Genomic DNA, 18,346 nt, shown 5'->3' with positions numbered 1-18,346 from the left:
CCTGGTCTGATTGATCCACGTAGAGTCATAACCTCAGGCTCAAACAGTCCTGTCCGAACCCTTGTCAGGAGGGGGCAAAGTCAGCTCTGCATGATTGCTGGTCCGCCTTAGAAGCTAGACCCCGGCGCCACATCCACCAAGAATTCAACGAGCTGTATGCTTCAGATCACCACCAGATGGCACGTGTTTTAATTATCAATGCCTCAAATTTGGTTACATCTTACAGCTGAAGCTTGGTTGTTAATTTGGCCCTAATACTGGACTGCCAAAAACAAAGTTACAAACTTTAAGCTATAACTGGATTTTCCTTGATTGCTTTCAGTTTGTATCCCTCCTTGCTTAAGTACTGTATTGTGGGAGTTAAAATAACCTTAGAAGCTTTAGAAAGAATGAACTACTCATGCTGCCATAATTTCACCCAAGGTAAGGAATAGAAAATAAATCAAGCTCTTAATCCTTTTGTCTTACTGAAAAAGTTGCTTCTGAAAGTCAGGTCTGGCTTCAGGCAAAATAGTGAAACAGATTAAGTGTGTCCAAGCTTCTTGCCTCTTTCTCATTCTGTCCTCCACTTCCTGGCTCACCTCCTCCACACTCTTCCACGATTTCAATTATTATCCTTATTAAATTTTTAAAAAATCTTAAGCCTGTTTTCAATATTTGGTTCAGAACCCACCATAAATGACTGCTCTTCGGGTAACGTGCTTCCACAGTGCCTGATGGGAGCATTAGACTTTTCTGACCCTGTCTTGAAACATCATGCTGTTACCCCAACGGACAGTCCAGGAGCCATGTGGGCTCCAACTGCGATACCAGCTGTCCAACTCTGCAGGTTGAAGGCAGCTTTCCTGAAAGAAAAGGAAAGGAAAGAAGAAAGGACAGGAAGGAAGGGGAGAAAAAGAAAAGAGATAACCAAAGACATTACCTGTACTGACAACCCATCAAAGAGTCAGGTCTCTCCACGTCAGATGCCCTAACATCTCTCCGGGTCACACCAGGAACATCACCCAGAGTCACTGTTAGCCTCTGGGTGGGGAGAAATTGTTCACATCTAGACCTTTTGCTGGTGCAGTGTTTCACTTTTTCAGTCGGATTCATTGTGCCTTCCTCCCCCAGCTTTATGGTCTCCCAGTCAGACTGTCTCCTAGCCACCCCTCCAAGTTCCCCTTGATCTGGACGGGGCTTACTTAGATCTTCCAAGCCCACTGCACCAGCGTAAGAGGTCAGATCCAGTGGCCCCTCCTCCTGTGGCTACAGATCAGCATCTCAGGTGGAGACTCACCACACAGGGGGTGGAGGGGGTAAGACAGGAGTGGAAGGAAACCTTGTATCTTTTCATGGAAGGCTGGGGGCGTTTGTGTATCTTCTCTAAGCTACAGCTACAGGGGCGTCTTTACTTTGCTTGAAGATGGGTTGAAAACACCTCTCAAATTGGCATCCTTCCTCCTGTTCTCAATAAAAGTCTGCTTGTTTGGGGTTGGCAAAGCACCCCAACTGTCCACTAATTTACGCTTGGTAGACCCTGGGGAAATATCCAAATAAGTTCTGCTCTCAGGGACAAGGAGGCCATCACTTTCATCTTTGTTAACCTGGGATCTTGAAAGCACAGGAAGACTTAAGTTACCAAGTTAGGGCTGAAATCCTTGCTGCAGACCAGCACGACTCCATTCCTTCTATTTCTTCCTTCCTCACTCTCGTAGGCTTCTGATCACCGCCTTCTCCATCCGATCCCCCTTCTCCTTCCTCCTGTGATTCTCTTTCTGTCTCCACCCCATCCCCTCTTCCCTTCATTTCCTCTGAAAAAAACAAGACACACTGAGATGGGGGAAGAGGCAAGTCAGAGCAAGAAGGGGGCTCAGTGAAACTCCTGGGAGTAGCAGGGTAGGACCTGTCGTAGCCTCCCCTGGCAAGACTCCATCCTTTTCCAGATTCCTCCCAGAATCTGAAGGACAGGGAAAAAGAAATACTTTTATGTCCTCCTTCCTTGAGCTTGCAGTTGTCAGCTTTAAACAAAATTTCCTACTTATTTAAGTACAGTCTCCTACCCAGTAGCTAAGGATGACCAAGTGCCACTCCAGTGCGGTCATGGGCAACATTAATTAGAATAGACGATTTGCATATCAAGTGGGAATCACTTTAAAACACTGAAAAAGATTTCCCTTAAAGTGTCCACTGTCACATAAATACATATACTTTAAAAAGGCTGTTCAAGTGATGTGCTCTTCACTAGTTGAATAAACACTGGTATAGGAGCCACAGTCAAGGGGTCCCTTTAGAGTCTGAGGGTAGCTGCTGTGAGGCCGACAACGGCCAACTGTGTTTCTGAATCCTAAGTGCCGACCTGTGACTCAGTATTCTGAGTGCTGGGGAGACGGGACCTGCTCCATGCGTTCTTGTGGAGCCTTTCCTTCTCTGCACCTGGTCTGTGTGATCCCATCTCTCTTCTGTTTCAAGCCTGTTTCCTGGCTCTTTACGGTACATTGTCCAGCAGCACCTGGATTTGCTTCATGCTCTGCAGGAAAGGGTCTTGAAGTGGCCACGCCAAGGAGTCCTTGGAGATTTATTCCTCAAGTTAACAAATGATGAGGTAAGTGTGAGTTTTTTTTTCAATCCTTTATAAACTTGAATTAGATGCATTTGTGTCTCCTTTGTCTGTTTCCTTTAAAGGAGAATCTAGAATGGGTGAATTTCAGAGGCAGAGGAACTCCTGCAATCTAGTCTAACCTCCTCATTCTAGAGATAATGAAATGATGTTGAGAGAGATTAAAAGACTTTGCTGAAATCACCCAGCTATTTGGATATTTGGAGATCTGTGACTTAGAACCCAAGTTTTAACTTTTAACTTCCACTTCATCACTTTCCACAGTACTGTAATTGTCCTCCACTGAATGTGTGTATATTTGTATGTGTGTGTAAATATGGATACACACATATATATCCATATAAAATAAATATATGAGGATTTGTATATATGTATATACTTTCACACACAATTTCATTTTTTAGAGATTTTTAAAAATGTGATGGGCAGCTATTTGTCTGGAATGTTTTTTGTTGTTGTTGTTTTCACTTCCCTGGAGAAAGGATGCTAAGTTTTGAAATCTCTATAATGTTCTTCAAAGAAAATATGATCCACGCCACAAGCTGCAAATTCAAATGCCAGGGGCATTCACAAGTGGAAGTGAGCTGACTGTCATGAGAGGTGGACTGCTGGGGAGTGAGCTTAAGTGTTCTTCTACAAGGAAAAACTACCCAACTTTATCCAATTATTATGTAGGGGAAAAGACTGGAGATGCTAGATCTTCTGATATTTTTAAGAGAAGAGGGAAATCCAGAATTTTGTGTGAAATTTTCTTATTTTAAAAATATTGTGTGGGCTAATTAAAATTTATCTTGCAAGCCAGATTTTGCTTGCAGTTAACCTCTGTATATCAATGATTCTCAACTGTAATTAATCATACAAACTTTACAGATTATTTACTTGTATGTAATGCTAACCCTCTAATGCTGCTTTTACTCATTTGTATTCAGTATGCTTTCTTGAGCTGAGAATTGTTATACCTATGGGAATATAACTTTGGAAGGTGAGAATGTTTTCCTGAGGGGCTATTCCATAGGTGAATATGCAATTACTGGAAAAAGTTGAGAACCACTGGTCTAGACACCATGAGGTGGGTTGGACAAAGCTCTCATTTGGATGTAGATGATTGAAATGAAAAATAATTAAAAACCGAAATATGCATTTTTATCATTTAACAATTTAAATGTACTTTTTCAACATGGCCCCTCCTCCCATGCCTTGGTTTACCATTTCACGTTCTCTCATTAAAGCAGGGCTATTGAATTTTGGTTCCTAAGTCTATAGGGATATTTTCCTTAAAACTCAAAAAGATTTTTTTAAAGGTGAATAAAAAACCAAAAAGATATTAATAAATACATTAAATGAATGATTATAATAATCTCTGCAAAGTGCTCCTTTTTGATACACATGACTATAAACATATTAGTTATTATCATTCCTGTTTCCAGGTTCTCACCATGCATTTTTATGTTTGTTTTCAAGAATAACTTTTTGGATTATTATGTTGCTTACCTGAGGGACCTGCCTGAATGCATCTCTTTGGTTCACGTGGTTGTTCTGAAGGAGGTAAGTTAGCTCTACTCGGGCACTGCCCTTTGGTTACACGTGTAACTTCATGACGTTGCTCATCCACCCAGGAGATACAGCACATGCACTCGGAGCTTGTTCTCCAGGCTGGGGAATGACCTGAACAGAGCCCTTGACATTCCTCCTTGGGGTTAAAGGAGCCCACTCAAGGGTCAGTACCACTGCTTTGGTCTTTGCCCTGCCTTCCTGACCCTCTGTTCCATTCCACTGAAGTACGGACAGAGTAAACAGGTGTATTGCTGCAGTGATATGTTAGGTGCTAAATAAACATGTATATAAATAAATAGTTACTTTAGGTAAATAGAGAAGACCTATATCAGAAGCTTTAAAGCTAAGCATTAATCCAGCTTCACAAGAGGTGAGAGGCTCTATTAATTTTCTACTTCAACCCCCTACTACTCCCAATGCAGTATGCCTACTGCATGTTGGCACTCAGCAAGTATTTGAGAAAGGAAAAGAGAAAGGGAGGGAAGGGAAGGAAGGGAAGGGGAGGGAAAGGAGAGAGAAGGAGGGAAGGGAAGAGAAGGGAGGGGAGAGGAAGGAGAGGAAGGAAAGGGAAATGGAGAGAGTCCAACATGTTCCCTGCTGCCAGGCCAGCTGATCAATTTCTAATCATATTCCCTTCTCCATTCTCATGAGGCTCTGATCCACCCTTAGTACGTGTCAGTAAACCGCTGTAAAGATTACTTGCTAAAGAACTGTAATGAATTTAGTCAATTCAAACACAATCTGTTGAGTGCCGTGTGCTAAGACGGTGTTGGAGGGTGGGAAGGAGGGAGTATTTGGAAAGCTTGGTAGATTCAAAAGAAGTATATGATAGGCTCCCTGCTGGAGAAGAGTTGTCTCCCTAAGCATGTCCCTGAATAAGTGGCCTCTCCAATGACAGATCAATGCTTCATGATGCCCTAGAGGAAGAAAATGCTCTGGGAGTAAACCCTTCTTACCCTGGTGGACTTGACTCTGGGGCTCTGCAACCAGAGGTGGAGGGACACTGAAGACTGACTCCAACTTTCTCTCATTAGGGTGATGAAGAGATTAAGTCTGACATCTACACACTGTTTTTTCACATAGTGCAGCGCATCCCTGAATATCTGATACATCTGCAGGTAGGCATGGCTGGGTAAGCCACTAAACTGATCCCCATGATAAACAGTTGCTTTTGGCTTCCAACTGAAAGACACTAAAGGGTCAAGGAGTCATTAATATTTCTAAAACGTGTTTTAAATGATTTAGATTGTTATGATTACTCCAACTCTGCCTTGTGGTATGAGCTAAAATCTCAATCTCTAAAAATTTTTGGCTCATGATGCTAAAAATGAAGTTTTATCTTCATTTACCAGCAATCCACAGTTCTGCTGATCCAAGGCCTTTCTATAGCAGCTCCTCTTAGAGCCTGGGTACCAATTCAGTCCCTCCCACCTTGGTCCTACCACCATCTAAATGCACCCCCTACCCTACCCCCTGGGCATCTGAGAAATATCTATATAGCCTCCCACTTACCTGCTATCCTGACTACTTTCTTTTGGCCTGCGTCCAGGACAATACATTGCTCGTGTCCTGTGTCACAGAAGCACGGAGAAGCTGATGAGCTGACTTCTTCACATCATTTTCCCACAGGGCGGGTAGCACCTTGGAGGCAGCAGAATTGAAACTCATCAATACCCCTGCCAATCCCTCTCCTTCCCGCCACCCACCTGTTCTGGTGTAATTGCTGACTCCTCTTCCTAAGTAATTCAGTGACAGCATCTCAGAAATGCTTGAGATTTATCTCAGGCAGAAGGAGCCCTATGTAAATATTAAAAAGACTTTCAATTGCGAATGGCTTTAGATCTTAAAATCATTTTCTCACTATAATTATCTTACTTAATCTTTTCAACAATCCCATAAAATGGGTATCATTATTACCATTTTTTTAGATAAGGAAATGGAGAGTCAAAGAAGTTACGTAAGTCGCCCAAGTTAAGACACCTAGTAGGTAAAAAAATCTAAGACTGAAAACCAGGTCTTGCAAGCAGTATCTAAATAAGTAAGGAAGAGCCCTGGTTTTACTGTCTGCCTTGAGTTTGAATCCTGCCTCCACTACACATCAGATGTATGACCCAGTGAAGACTATTTAACTTCACTGTGCCTTTATTTCCTTATTTATTAAATGGAGGTAGTAATAATTACCTAACTCGGTTGTGGTAAAAATTAAATGAGAAAGTAAAGTAAAGGGCTTAGTGTTTGGCAAAGAAGTACTCAATAACTATTAAAACCTTCCCAAATCCAACTAGGATGCATGTTCCACTACAGCACAGCAGGCAATGTAATGGAGTGGCATTGGTGGGGTGGGGGGCGGATACTAGACCAGGTTGGATCATAAACATCTCCTCACTTCCAGCCTTGCAAATGCCTGACATTTGCACCATTGGTCTGACTCTTTTGGATTTCAAGGCAATCCTTATAGACAGTAATTGTCACAATGGCTTCATTATCTCAGAGATCTAATTAGTAGATCGTTCTAATTTTTCAGATGGGATTATGTTCAAATTCAACTCAAACAGGAGCAATAGTGACTATTATTTTCGTGTGGTGTGATGGACAAAGAGAACAGCAATAATAATAAGTAATAAAATAATAGTAAGTTCAATCTTACAGTTTGTAATTAAGTTGGCCATTTGGATTGTTTTGATTAAATGGCTACCAAACTCTCACAACAGATCAAGGCAAGGCACAGAAGAGACAAAACTTTTCATTCTAATTATGCACTGCTGCTTCCTTTTTTCCTCCACCCAGAACGTCCTGAAGTTCACAGAGCAGGAACATCCTGACTATTACCTACTTCTGGTGTGTGTTCAGCGCCTGCGAGTATTTATCTCACACTACACCCTGCTGTTTCAGTGCAATGAGGATTTGCTTATTCAGAAACGGAAAAAGCTCAAGAAGTAAGGTTCTAATGGTACAGTCTAGAGGGTTGATCAAAGGTTTCTGAGGCCAGGGATGCAGATGGTCAATGTGAGTGTTTGTCACCAGTAACCACAGTGTATGTAAAGTGGCTGAAATGCAGTGATGGGGTAGAAGAGAAGAGAGATGGGCAGGGAAGAGAGGTGGCCAGGCTGGCTACAGGAAGGAGGTACTTAACTACCTGGTGGAAATTACTTTAGAAAAATAAGTACTTTCACTCTAATGCCTACACAGACCTTCTATTACTGCATGTTGCTAACCACTTCAAAAATAGTTGTTTCACTAAACTTGCCAGGTTTAAAACTGCAGTTGAAAGGTCAGAATGTGATTTCTTTCATTAATTCAAGAAATGTTTATTGAGCACCTATTGTGTATCAGGCACTGTTCTATAAACTGAATATACTACAAAGAACAAAACAGACAAAAATCTTTGCCACCTGGAGCTGACTATTTAGGCCAGTTAGTAAGTAAATTAAATTGTGATGAGTGCCATAGATAGAAATAAAACAAATAAGGGAGGGGTGGTAGTTGAATGGATTTCACACTGAGAAGAAACAGGAAGGGCTGATTAGGGAGAATCTGGGCTTCACAGGGAACAGAAGCAACCCTTAGCAAAACTTCCTAATGACCTGGATTTCCTTCAACCTCATCCCAACTCAACGAGGAAAGCAGAATCACTTCTGTGGGTGCTTTACCCCAGAAAAAGATGCTATCTCCCAAGTCAGGGCTCCTCTAAAGGACGACATCTCACCGTATCCCCCTTATACCCACACTCAATTCAGCTAATGAATCAGCATTCCTACTCATACCCAGCCTTTAGCTTGTACCCTATTATGTAAGCAACCTGGTTTGTAGAGAGCCCTGGAGAGAGAACTTTACAGCTGAGCTTCATCTGAGAAACACTATCTCTTGGTATAATCTATGTGTTCAGAGAGCCAATTTCCCACTGTACACCCTGAGAACTATTACCTCCATTCCTGTTAGGTCATCCATGGCGAAGCTGTACAAAGGGCTGGCTTCCCAGTGTGCAAATGCCGGGCAAGATGCTTCTCCCACTGCAGGGCCTGAGGCTGTCCGTGACAGCGGGATCCACTCAGAAGAGATGCTGCAACCCTACCCTTCTGCTCCCAGTTCTGGCCCTTCTGTCACGTAAGTACCTGTTGCTGTGTGAAGGTTAATGGCAATGCCCTCAGGTCCCAGGCAGTCTGTGTGGGGTAGCACACCAGCCTGCATTAGGAGTATAATCTACAGGACTCTCCTCCCTCCAGCCCCATCAGACTGTATGTGCCAGACAAGAAGCTGACCCCATGCTTGGATCCCAGAGGAAGGTACTAAAGTCAGGCAGCAGGCCTAGAGGCTGGTACTGGAATAGAAGAGAGTGCCATAAAACTACAGGAAGGCATCTTGCAGCCCATCAGAAGGGTGGGAACACACTTAAGGTCTCCAAAAGATTTAGTGGAGAAAAATGGAATCCTGGTTGGGGGTCAGAGGAAGCCTGAGCTCTGAGGATGAGAAATAATAGGTCTGAGGTGATACAGACAGGATGTTGTTTAGTCCTTCCCAATTCTCCTTGAAGCTTCTTCAGAAAGCGACTTCATGAGCTCTGTTCTTCGCTTATGATAGCTTCTCCAAAAACTCTTTTGGGCAGTGACTGGATTTGACAGTCTTTTAAAGTTTCTGCACACAACTCTCTTGCACACTAAGCTCGATTCTTATTCAGCAAACTTCTTGATCTTTAGGATAAAGATCAGGCCATTTACATATGTGGAACTTATTTTACCTCTGAAGGGTAAGTCAACTTGGCTGCCTTTGAAACCAGGAATTCTGTAAGAATAAGGGAAATCAAATCTCGAAATTCCAGATCCCTACTTTACCAAATACAGACAATTCTCAAAAAACGAATTCTTCAGACCAGTTTCTACTTTGGTTTTTCTTATCTTAAGGAAAATTGAAAAATCACGCAAGAAGCTACGTTTCTTTTCTAAAACTACAATGAAGTGGGAGGTAGGCAATTGAGATTATTTCAATTTTTAATCACTAGTTTTTAGAATACCAATTACAATCACTGGAAGGAACAACTAATCAATAATACAAAATAAATCCTGTTTCCTTTCTGCCTTCATCTCTTAAAACAGAACATTTAGAGCGAGGGATGGAAGTGCAAATGTGTAGAGGCAGGAGGGAAAAATTTCATAATCATTCTGAAAACCCATGAGACATTAATCTTCCTATAAAGAGAGCCCAGGATGATTTTCTTCCTATAGAAAAAATCGTAGAATTCCCGTAGGGAGAGAACTTCACACAGAAAAAATACATTTCCAGGAAGCAGAATTTTACTTTGTGGGATCACTTTAGCAGTTAAGACAATGATAAAACTATCTTCTTTGAAGTGAGACAAATACAGCCAAAAAATGAATCCCGAGAGATTATATCCAGGCTGAACAAGGCTTTCCCAGGCTGTTGCACTCTGTCTTGGGGAAACAGCCAGGAAAAAACCCAATAACAATCGTACAAGTTGAGAGAATTCAAGTCAATATTGCTTTTTACCTCTGTAAACGTGAGACCTAATTTTCATCCTGGGACCACCAGAGGTTAGCGTTTACATCTTCATTCCTTATGCATTTTTGTGGCAGAATCAAGTATGAATAACGTAGCACAATAACCAGTTTGGGTCAGTATCTAGTAGTCTACTCACATCTGTCTGGCAATTAAATTCCAGTAGAACTGGCAAATCACATCCAATCTAATGGGTATGCTATATAAATTATTCTTTATCCATGATTAAACAAAAAACCCTCCATGAAGTTGGGTATATTCAGAGTGACAGTCTTTCACTTTAGTAATGCTTTTGTGGGTGGAAGTTTGAGATGACCGATACAGCATGCTCTATGGCCACAAGTCATTTGTTTTTTATTATGAAAATCTCAAACATCCACAAAAGTAAAATGTACAGTGAATCTCACGTACCATCATCCACATTCAACAGTCATCAAGATTGTACCCCACTTCCTTCATCTGCCAATTTCATTGTTCTTAAGCATTAAGACCCATGAGTTGAACAAAAGTTGTTTCCATTATTCTACATGACTCTACTAGGGCATGAAAGGGAAAAAAGGGGTGCATTGGGGCCTTGACACGTGGTAGGGAGGGTCAGGGCTTCCACACAGGGAATGAAGAGCACCTTGGCCTACCAGCCATCTCTACGCAGTGCGTCCTCGCCCAGACTGGTACTTCTGGCATCCCCTTCACAGATGGTCACTTTCACTCTCCCACTTGGGGGACCAGGGCTCGTAGGAACTCCGTAATCGCAGAAGCCAGTGGCGCTTGGTGGGTAACTTGTAGGTGCCTGGGTTGGGGGCGGCGGGGGACGGAGAGGAGAGGAGCTGGCAATTTGCCCCTAAACTGTATCTAGCAGGAAGCGTGTTGTTCTCAGCCCCGCTGCTCGGTGAGAGGCCTGCACCAACAAACCGTGAGCACACCTTTTGCGTTCTGTTTCCCCTTTAAAGGCATTTGATGCCCCCAGTGAAGAAAAGCCAACAGCAGCAAAGCTTGATGGAGAGCATGCAGCCCGGAAAGCCCAGTGACTGGGAGATGGAGGGCAGAAAGCACGAGAGGCCCGAGAGCCTCCTGGCGCCGGCGCAGTTCTGTGCCGCCGAGCAGGACGTGAAGGCGCTCGCCGGGCCCCTGCAGGCCATCCCGGAGATGGACTTCGAGCCCTCGCCGGCCGAGCCGCTGGGCAACGTGGAGCGCTCCCTGCGCGCCCCGGCCGAGCTCCTGCCCGACGCCCGCGGCTACGTGCCCGCTGCCTACGAGGAGTTCGAATATGGCGGCGAGATCTTCGCGCTGCCCGCGCCCTACGACGAGGAGCCCTTCCAGGCCCCGGCCCTCTTCGAGAACTGCTCGCCCGCCTCTTCCGAGTCCAGCCTGGACATCTGCTTCCTGCGGCCCGTCAGCTTCGCCATGGAGGCCGAGCGGCCTGAGCACCCGCTGCAGCCGCTACCCAAGAGCGCCACGTCGCCGGCCGGCAGCAGCGGCGCCTACAAGCTGGAGGCGGCGGCGCAGGCGCAGGCGCAGGCGCACGGCAAGGCCAAGCCGCTGAGCCGCTCGCTCAAGGAATTCCCGCGCGCGCCGCCGCCCGAGGGCGTGGCCCCGCGCCTCTACAGCACGCGCAGCAGCAGCGGCGGCCGCGCGCCGCTCAAGGCCGAGCGCGCCGCGCAGCCGCACGGCCCCGCCGCCGCCGCTGCAGCCGCCGCTCGCGGCGCGCCCAGGACCTTCTTTCCCCAACAGAGGTCCCAAAGCGAAAAGCAGACCTATTTGGAAGTAAGGCGGGTAAAGTAAAACCGAACCCAAACGCACCAATCTGGCGTTCCCGGGCCTAGATTTCCAGGGTGCAACCTGGCCTCACCTAGCGTGGAAGGGAAGCAGGCTGGTGAGGTGTGGGAGCGGAGGCCTGGCTGGACCAGGATGCTCAGGGAGAGCCCGGGTTCAAGGCTTGTTCCTCAGTGGCCCAGGGAGGCGGGTATTAGCGCCCATTCTGCAGTACCAGCACACAAGAGCACACCATACCTGTATACATATATACATACATATGACGTCAAAAAGACCTGGGTTCCTCTTAGACCTGCATAACATCACCCCTGTCCCCATTAAAAAGTTAGAGGTGTTTTCTGCCTGCCTGCTTAAGCTGTGGCACCTCCCCGTTGCACTTCACTTGTCCCCGATCTGTCCGTTTCTTCCTTTGCCTGTTAGGCGCATCCCTTGTTTACCTGTTTAAAATAGTGAACCCTGTGTGCCAGCCTACCCGACTCCCTGACCTACACCCCCCTTGTTTGCAGCTAGGGAGGGGCAAGTTGCCCTGTCTCACTAAGGACTCCCTGCAAAGTTAGCTGCAAAGCTAAATTCATTTCCGCTGGCTTTCCTTTTGCCTGGAAAAGGGTGTCACATCACTTTGCAGGCCCCAGTGGGACAAAGACAACACAAAATAGTGAAGGAAGTGTTGACTCACAAACACCTTCTTTGGCTTCTATGTGGATGTTTTGTGTTTTGATGTCTAACCTTGGTGTCTAAAAGCCTTGGGGTATTTAAAGAGGTGTTTAAATGCATATCCACAAAAGACTAATAGTTCCTGAGCGAATACGTAATTTCTCTGTAAGTAATTGGAGCAAAGGCAATTTCTGATTAAGCAGAGAGTAACAGGGTGGCTTTGACCTTTGCCCCCATCCTTCCTGTTTATCATTCTGGAGTTGGTGGTTAGGGTTTACAGGGCAGCTCTGTATTGATTTATACAACTTGAAAATGACAGTCCCGGACTGCCTTTACCTGTACTAAGGAACACTTGCAGCCAGCACTGTAGAATCCTTTGCCTAGGTGAGAAAGGGGTTTTCCCCACAGGAATGCGGGCCCTGTATTCCACCTGTTCCCATTTCCAAGTGAGTGAGAACTCCTTTCTTTCATTCATTTTTCAACAAACACTGAGCACCTGCCTTGAAGCAGGCTTTGTGCTAAGTGCTGAGAGTTCAGAAATAAGTGGCATCCAGTCTCTGCCCTCAGGACCACTGGCTTAGCCCAGGAAGGACACACATAAACACAGAATCATAGTAAACTCTGGAAGCACAAGGCTGGGTATTAAACCCTCCTGAGGTGATGGTGGTCAGGGAAGTCTTCTTAGATAAGTTGAAAGTCTGAATTCGATTTTAAAGACTGCTTAGAAGTTGGCTAGAGCCAGGGGCCGGTTAGCTCAGTTGGTTAGAGCGTGGTGCTGATAGAAGTTGGCTAGGTGAAGGGTGGGGTAGGGAAATAGGAAAAAAGGCTCATGAGCCTTTACAAAAAATAAAGCAGGGTGAGCCTTTCCTTTTGCATACTGTGCCACGTGGGAGTAGTGGACATTATGGCAGAGAAAAGGGCACATGAAAAGCCTTGGAGCTTGCAGCCCACCTGGACTCCAGGAATGAAAGTCTGTGTCTTGTTCCTGAGAGGGTAAAAACTCCTTCATGTGCTCAGCTAAGGCTGCTGAGGCTCCCCGGGATTCTCAGATTTCCTTCTGCCTCCGATATTCAACCCTGAACTTTATAAAACTCCATTAAGCAAAATTACCTAGACAATCAAAGTTAGGCATGTGTCAAAGTTCATTAACCAGGGAAGTAGAAAGGAAATAATAGTGCCAATTCAAAGTGACTTGAGATGGGCAGAGATTTACATACAAAACCCTGTAACTAGTGTAGTTTAAGCTGCAAAGAATGCTTTTATTTCATATGTTCATAGAAATGTCTTCTTTTCCCTAGTTGACATGTGAAAGGTTGGGAGCTCAACAAATGCCAGGCAAAAACCATTCATTAGAAATAACAAGTAGTATTTTACTTGCTAAGCAAATATTTTAATTGCTGAGAAGCAAACAATGAGTAAAATATCTGTGGCTATGTATCAGACATACCAAATAACAACAATTTATCAGGGACTGTTAATCAGACATACTAGAGAGCAAGTTTTATCCCCTGACAGTATCAGACAGAGTCCAGTCAGTTCAGAAAGTGACACCAAGGAGGTATCAAATGGAGGTCAGTTAATAGAGGCCTTTTCTCTTTCAGTTATCAGTAAATTTTCCAAGCATATGAATTTTTCAAAGTTCACACTGCATATTTCTGTTTATGGATAAAATTTTTCTTTCTAAAAGCTCAGAAGGCGTGGATTGGTGGGAGTCCTAGAGAAAAGTGGCATGCAGAGTCCAGGTGGGCAGAGGCTGTGGGTGAGCATGCTAGTAGGGGTGGCCCTGCATGTGTGTGTGTATGTGTGCATTCATCTGTACGTGTACATGTGTGTATCTGTGCCTGTTTGTGAGTGTGTCTGAGGTGGGAGCAAGATGGGGGTTTTACTTGCAAAAGATTAACCCTTCAAAAGCCCCATCTTTAAAGGTATCAGCTCTTTCCTACTGAGATGTGCAAAGTTCCTGGTGTTCCATCTCCTCAAATATACTCTGTGTATCTCCCACCGCTGCCCTCAGAGCCAGCCCAACCCTAGTTTTTAAATTGTTCTGTCTCTAAGAGTCAAGAAAGAGGACAGTATGCTTTAGTGAAAAAAGAGCACCCGACTAGGTGTCAGATCTGAGTTCTAGTCTTGACTCTGTTGCCAAATAGCTGTGTGCTTTTGGACAGTTCATTTGGCTTCTCTGTGCCTCCAGTTTTCGCATCTGTGAAAATGAGACAGTATGTACTTTACCTACCTCACAGGGTTGTTGTGAGGATAAGGCCAAAGAAGATAAAGTTTGTGAATATGCTTTGTAAAGTATAGAATGTTATAAAAATGCAAGATATTATCAAGATTGTGATTCCAGAGAAATATTTTCCTTAAATTATAAATAGATTTAGTTCCTAAAAAGTGCCTAAAAGGACCACTTCTCTAATTATGGTCCTTGGGCTAGTAGTGAATATTATCACCCAGGAGCTTGTTATAAATGCAGAATTTGGGCTCCATCTGTGCTGAGCATTTTAGCAGAATTTCTAGGTGATTCATGTAAACATTAAGTGCAGGTGGGCAGGAGATTACCTTAAACCACTGGTTTTCAAAATCTAAGTGTGCAAAACCATTGTCTAGGTCTAACTTCAGAGATTCTGTTTCAGAAAGTCTGGGGTAGGGCTCAGGAATCTGAGTTTTATTAGAAGCCTCAGCTGATCCTGTAGCCTCAGGACCACACTTTCAGAAACACCGCACTAAGCCACCGAGATGCTGATCTCCACAGTTAAGTTATGAATCTTAGGAAGATCTCAGAAAACCTCTAGCTCTGCTACTACAACTCCAAGTTAAAGTCTCAAAGTCAAACCCATGTTTTCTGAAAAAAATTCATCCCCACTCTTTGCTTCTCTATCAGCAAGTAGTCACCCATCCAATTCATGAAACTTCCATGGTGGTTTTTGCTTTGACTTCTCAAATTCTCTTTTTTGGATTCAAAATCAAGCAGCTATTTTTGGCTGCTTTTTAAAAAGAGTTCACAAAAGAGAGGACCTTATTTTTTAAATTTATTTTTACTTCACACTGTAAATAGCATGGATTAAGAATTGTAAAAAATGGGAGGGAGGGTATGGCCCAGTGGTAGAGTGTGCGCTTAGCAAGCATGAAGTCCTGGGTTCATTCCCCAGTACCTCTATCAAAATAAAAAAAAAAGAATTATAAAACATGTATTAAAGGCATATGTGCAGGTTGGAAATATTAGTTGACATTTACTTCTAAACAAATTTGACCTCTCAAAAACGCCTTCCCTCATTAGTGTCTAAAATGGAGAATTAGGAACACAAGTTTAAAACTAGTATTATAATCAAGGAACATTCTTATTTTGTAGAGAGAGAAACATACCCAGAGCTTTGAGGGAACTACTAGTGGTTTTCCAGCAAGATAGTATTGTTACCCGAGTAAGAAGTTAATCTTCCTTTATTTCCTGACCTTTAATTGTTGTTATATCATAATCCTACTCTAGACTATTTGCTTTGACAGGTAGAAAATACCTCTACACTCAAGAGAAAATTTTCCTCTTTTCAACTGATTCTTAATTAGCCTAGGCTTGCTTAGGGGAACAGGGTGCCCACCGTTAGTCTTTTAGGGAGGGAGAGGGACGGTGACAAAGTTAAAAAAGTTGTCCCCTAGTCAGGATCGATATTATCTTTGGAAAAGAGTAAAAATACACCTCTCTCTTGTGTTTTCAGGAGATGCACTTAGAAGATGCCACCAGATTCTGTCCAAAGGAGGAAAGAGAAAGCGAACAAACATCTTTCAGCGATCAAAACCCCAGGCAAGACCAGAAAGGGGGCTTTCGCAGCTCCTTCCGCAAGCTCTTTAAAAAGAAGTGAGTAGCCCTTAGACAAGACAGCATTGTAACTCATTTCCCTGTGGGCTGAGTCTTGAGGGTTTAACAGTCATAAGTATCAAGTAGCCTGGTTTCACACAACTGCTTCAAAGCTCAGTGCCTGCACCCAGTAGCCACGATTCCTGCCAGGTGAAGATGTTTCTCACTGTACTCTCCTAGAGTAAAAGCAAACGCAGCTCTGTCCTCTGCCTCTTCTATCTTTTAGTCCTACCTTCCTTGTTCCCAAAATCATGTGTCTTGAAAGAGGTGAGCAGAGGAGGTCCCCTGGGAAGTGAGCTGGTGACAGTCAAATCCCCTTTGCCCGGGAGGAGTGGGACCCACTATTGCGAATCTCCCCACCGGCGGGGAGTTGCCCAGGCATCGCAGCGCTCTGCCAGCTGGGCCTGTAGTTATCCTGGTTGCTCGCGCATGTTTGGGGGGACCTCTGCTAATGTTGTCCCTAGCAGAAATGATTGAAGGATATGGCTTGGGCACTAGTTAAAAAAAAAAATCACTTTAATGGAGTTTCCATACTCCATAGGAGGCAAAAACAAGGCATTTCCCTTCTGTGGTCCTTACTGTATGAAATCACCCACCGGTCATTTTGGCCAGCACTTATTAGCACTGTCTCATAGACTGGGAGACCGTGGCCAAAGCCCAGCATGAAACGTAAGAAGGAAGAGCTGAGCATTAGCATTTGACGTAGGGGGATTCTGCAGGCCGGCCGCTGCCTGCCTGGGAGATGGCTGGCTCCCTCTCCACTGGTCCTCAGGCTGACTGCCCTCTCCCTTATGGAGACTGTGCCTTAGTTTCTCTTGGTAGAGGAGGTTCTTGCTTTAGGTTTTAAACATTAAGTCTTCATATTTTAGTGGGTGGAAAAGCTAAAGACACTATTGCTGCCTCTGGAGAGTTGCCGGTAAGTGAGGAAGTGTAGGGAAGTCACTTTGTCCTTGAGGGTGGAGGTTTCTGGCTGATTTAGATAATGGTCTTGGAAGAATTGGGGGCTGGCCTGGAGTGAGGACTTTGGTGGATGGTTCGTCAAATTCCTCTCCTATGGGGAGGGTAGTACTGAGATTAGTGGGTCTCTGTTGGTCCCCGCCTGCTGGCCCTGGAAGAAGAGGGAAGGGGAGAGGCAGCCCTACTCCTGAGCCCCCTTTCAGTTTTGCTAAACTGGGCCCACGCATGCATGCCTCCTGCCAGACGCCCTTTATTCATTGGGTAACGAGCTAAGAATTGTATCTCTCACTCTAGGATCACAGATTTAGGTCTTTTCTGACCCAGTACTTACCTTGAGTTTGTCGGGGGGGGGGGGGGGGGAGAGGCCTGGAAGCTAACAACTGTCCGGCCTGACCTTGGGATTAGGCTCCTAAATCCTTCTAAGGATTCCAGACTCCTAAGGGGACTGCTTGAGCCTATCTTGTAATTTTTATTTATTTATTTATTTTTAAAATTTTATTTATTTTTGTTTTAAAACCACATTATTTCCAAAGCAGACAGCCACTTTCTGCCCAGTGCCATTTATCGTGACTGGGTACCATTGGAGAGCAGTGAGTCACGGATCTACCACTGGTTCCTTTACAAATTCCCGTTTTGCAGAGATGTAAGCAAACTCTGCCAGTTACCTGAGGCAGAGGGCGTGGACTTGTCCTCTCTGTATGCAGGGGGCAGAACTAGGAGCAACGGGTAGGAGGAAGGACTTTCTAAAAATGCAGCTGCCTGGAACTGGGGTTGGCTGCCGCGTGAAGGAGTGGGTCCTCTTCTGGGGAAGCTAGATGGCCCTGGTCAGGGAAGCTATGAAAGGGATTTCCGCCCTGGGTGGGACTGACGCCCGAGTGAGTTCTAGTCCTGAGATTTGCTTCTTCTGTAGCTTGACTTTGTTGTAGATCAGTCTGGGTGATCATATCTTTTTAACATCTGAAACAAGAAATGAATATGGCTTTGGGACCTATAATTTTAAAGACACATAATGGACAAGACCAGATTTTATCTTTCTCTAGCCCCCCTACTGCCCTTGGTTCGATGCTGAGGACTTGGCTGTGGACTCTCCAAATTCCTGCTGGTTAATTGCTTTCAGCCCTCTTGCAGCTTTTTAGGCTTCTTCCTAGAGGGCTGGGTGGATCCCCTCAGTCCTTTTATCCTTTCTCCTAGACTAGTCCCTCCTGCATCAGTTCTGTTGCTGCCACCAGTCCTGGCACTGCCCTTGTATTTACAATCTGAAGTGTCACACGGATGGAAGTAAAGGTGGCACCACACAGATGGCTGCTCCCTCTGGCTTTTTACATCTTGTGTAGGACTGTGAGCACCATCATGTGGTGGCACGCTGGGGACTTGGCAGGGTATAAATAAGCAGTTTGAGTAGCTTCTCCTGAGTGTTTTCATCTACGAACCATGAAAAGTTTGTTCCATTA

General features: G+C 44.6%; 1 protein-coding gene across 2 annotated transcripts in view; it reads left to right on the top strand.

Annotated features, from left to right (window-relative positions):
* ARHGEF33 (Rho guanine nucleotide exchange factor 33) overlaps positions 1–18,346 on the top strand; it is a 69,814-nt gene that overhangs the window by 46,175 nt on the left and 5,293 nt on the right. For both annotated transcript variants that reach the window (XM_031684996.2, XM_031684997.2), the window contains exons 11-17: positions 2,452–2,584; positions 4,061–4,144; positions 5,188–5,271; positions 6,941–7,089; positions 8,093–8,257; positions 10,615–11,437; positions 15,799–15,938. In XM_031684996.2, the coding sequence (XP_031540856.2) occupies positions 2,452–2,584; positions 4,061–4,144; positions 5,188–5,271; positions 6,941–7,089; positions 8,093–8,257; positions 10,615–11,437; positions 15,799–15,938 (1,578 nt within the window). The remainder of the gene's footprint in view (positions 1–2,451; positions 2,585–4,060; positions 4,145–5,187; positions 5,272–6,940; positions 7,090–8,092; positions 8,258–10,614; positions 11,438–15,798; positions 15,939–18,346) is intronic.

The sequence above is a fragment of the Vicugna pacos genome, chromosome 15, assembly GCF_048564905.1.
Source record: "Vicugna pacos chromosome 15, VicPac4, whole genome shotgun sequence".
In the NCBI taxonomy this organism is placed as follows: Eukaryota; Metazoa; Chordata; class Mammalia; order Artiodactyla; family Camelidae; genus Vicugna; species Vicugna pacos.
This window is presented reverse-complemented; position numbering and strand designations above follow the sequence as displayed.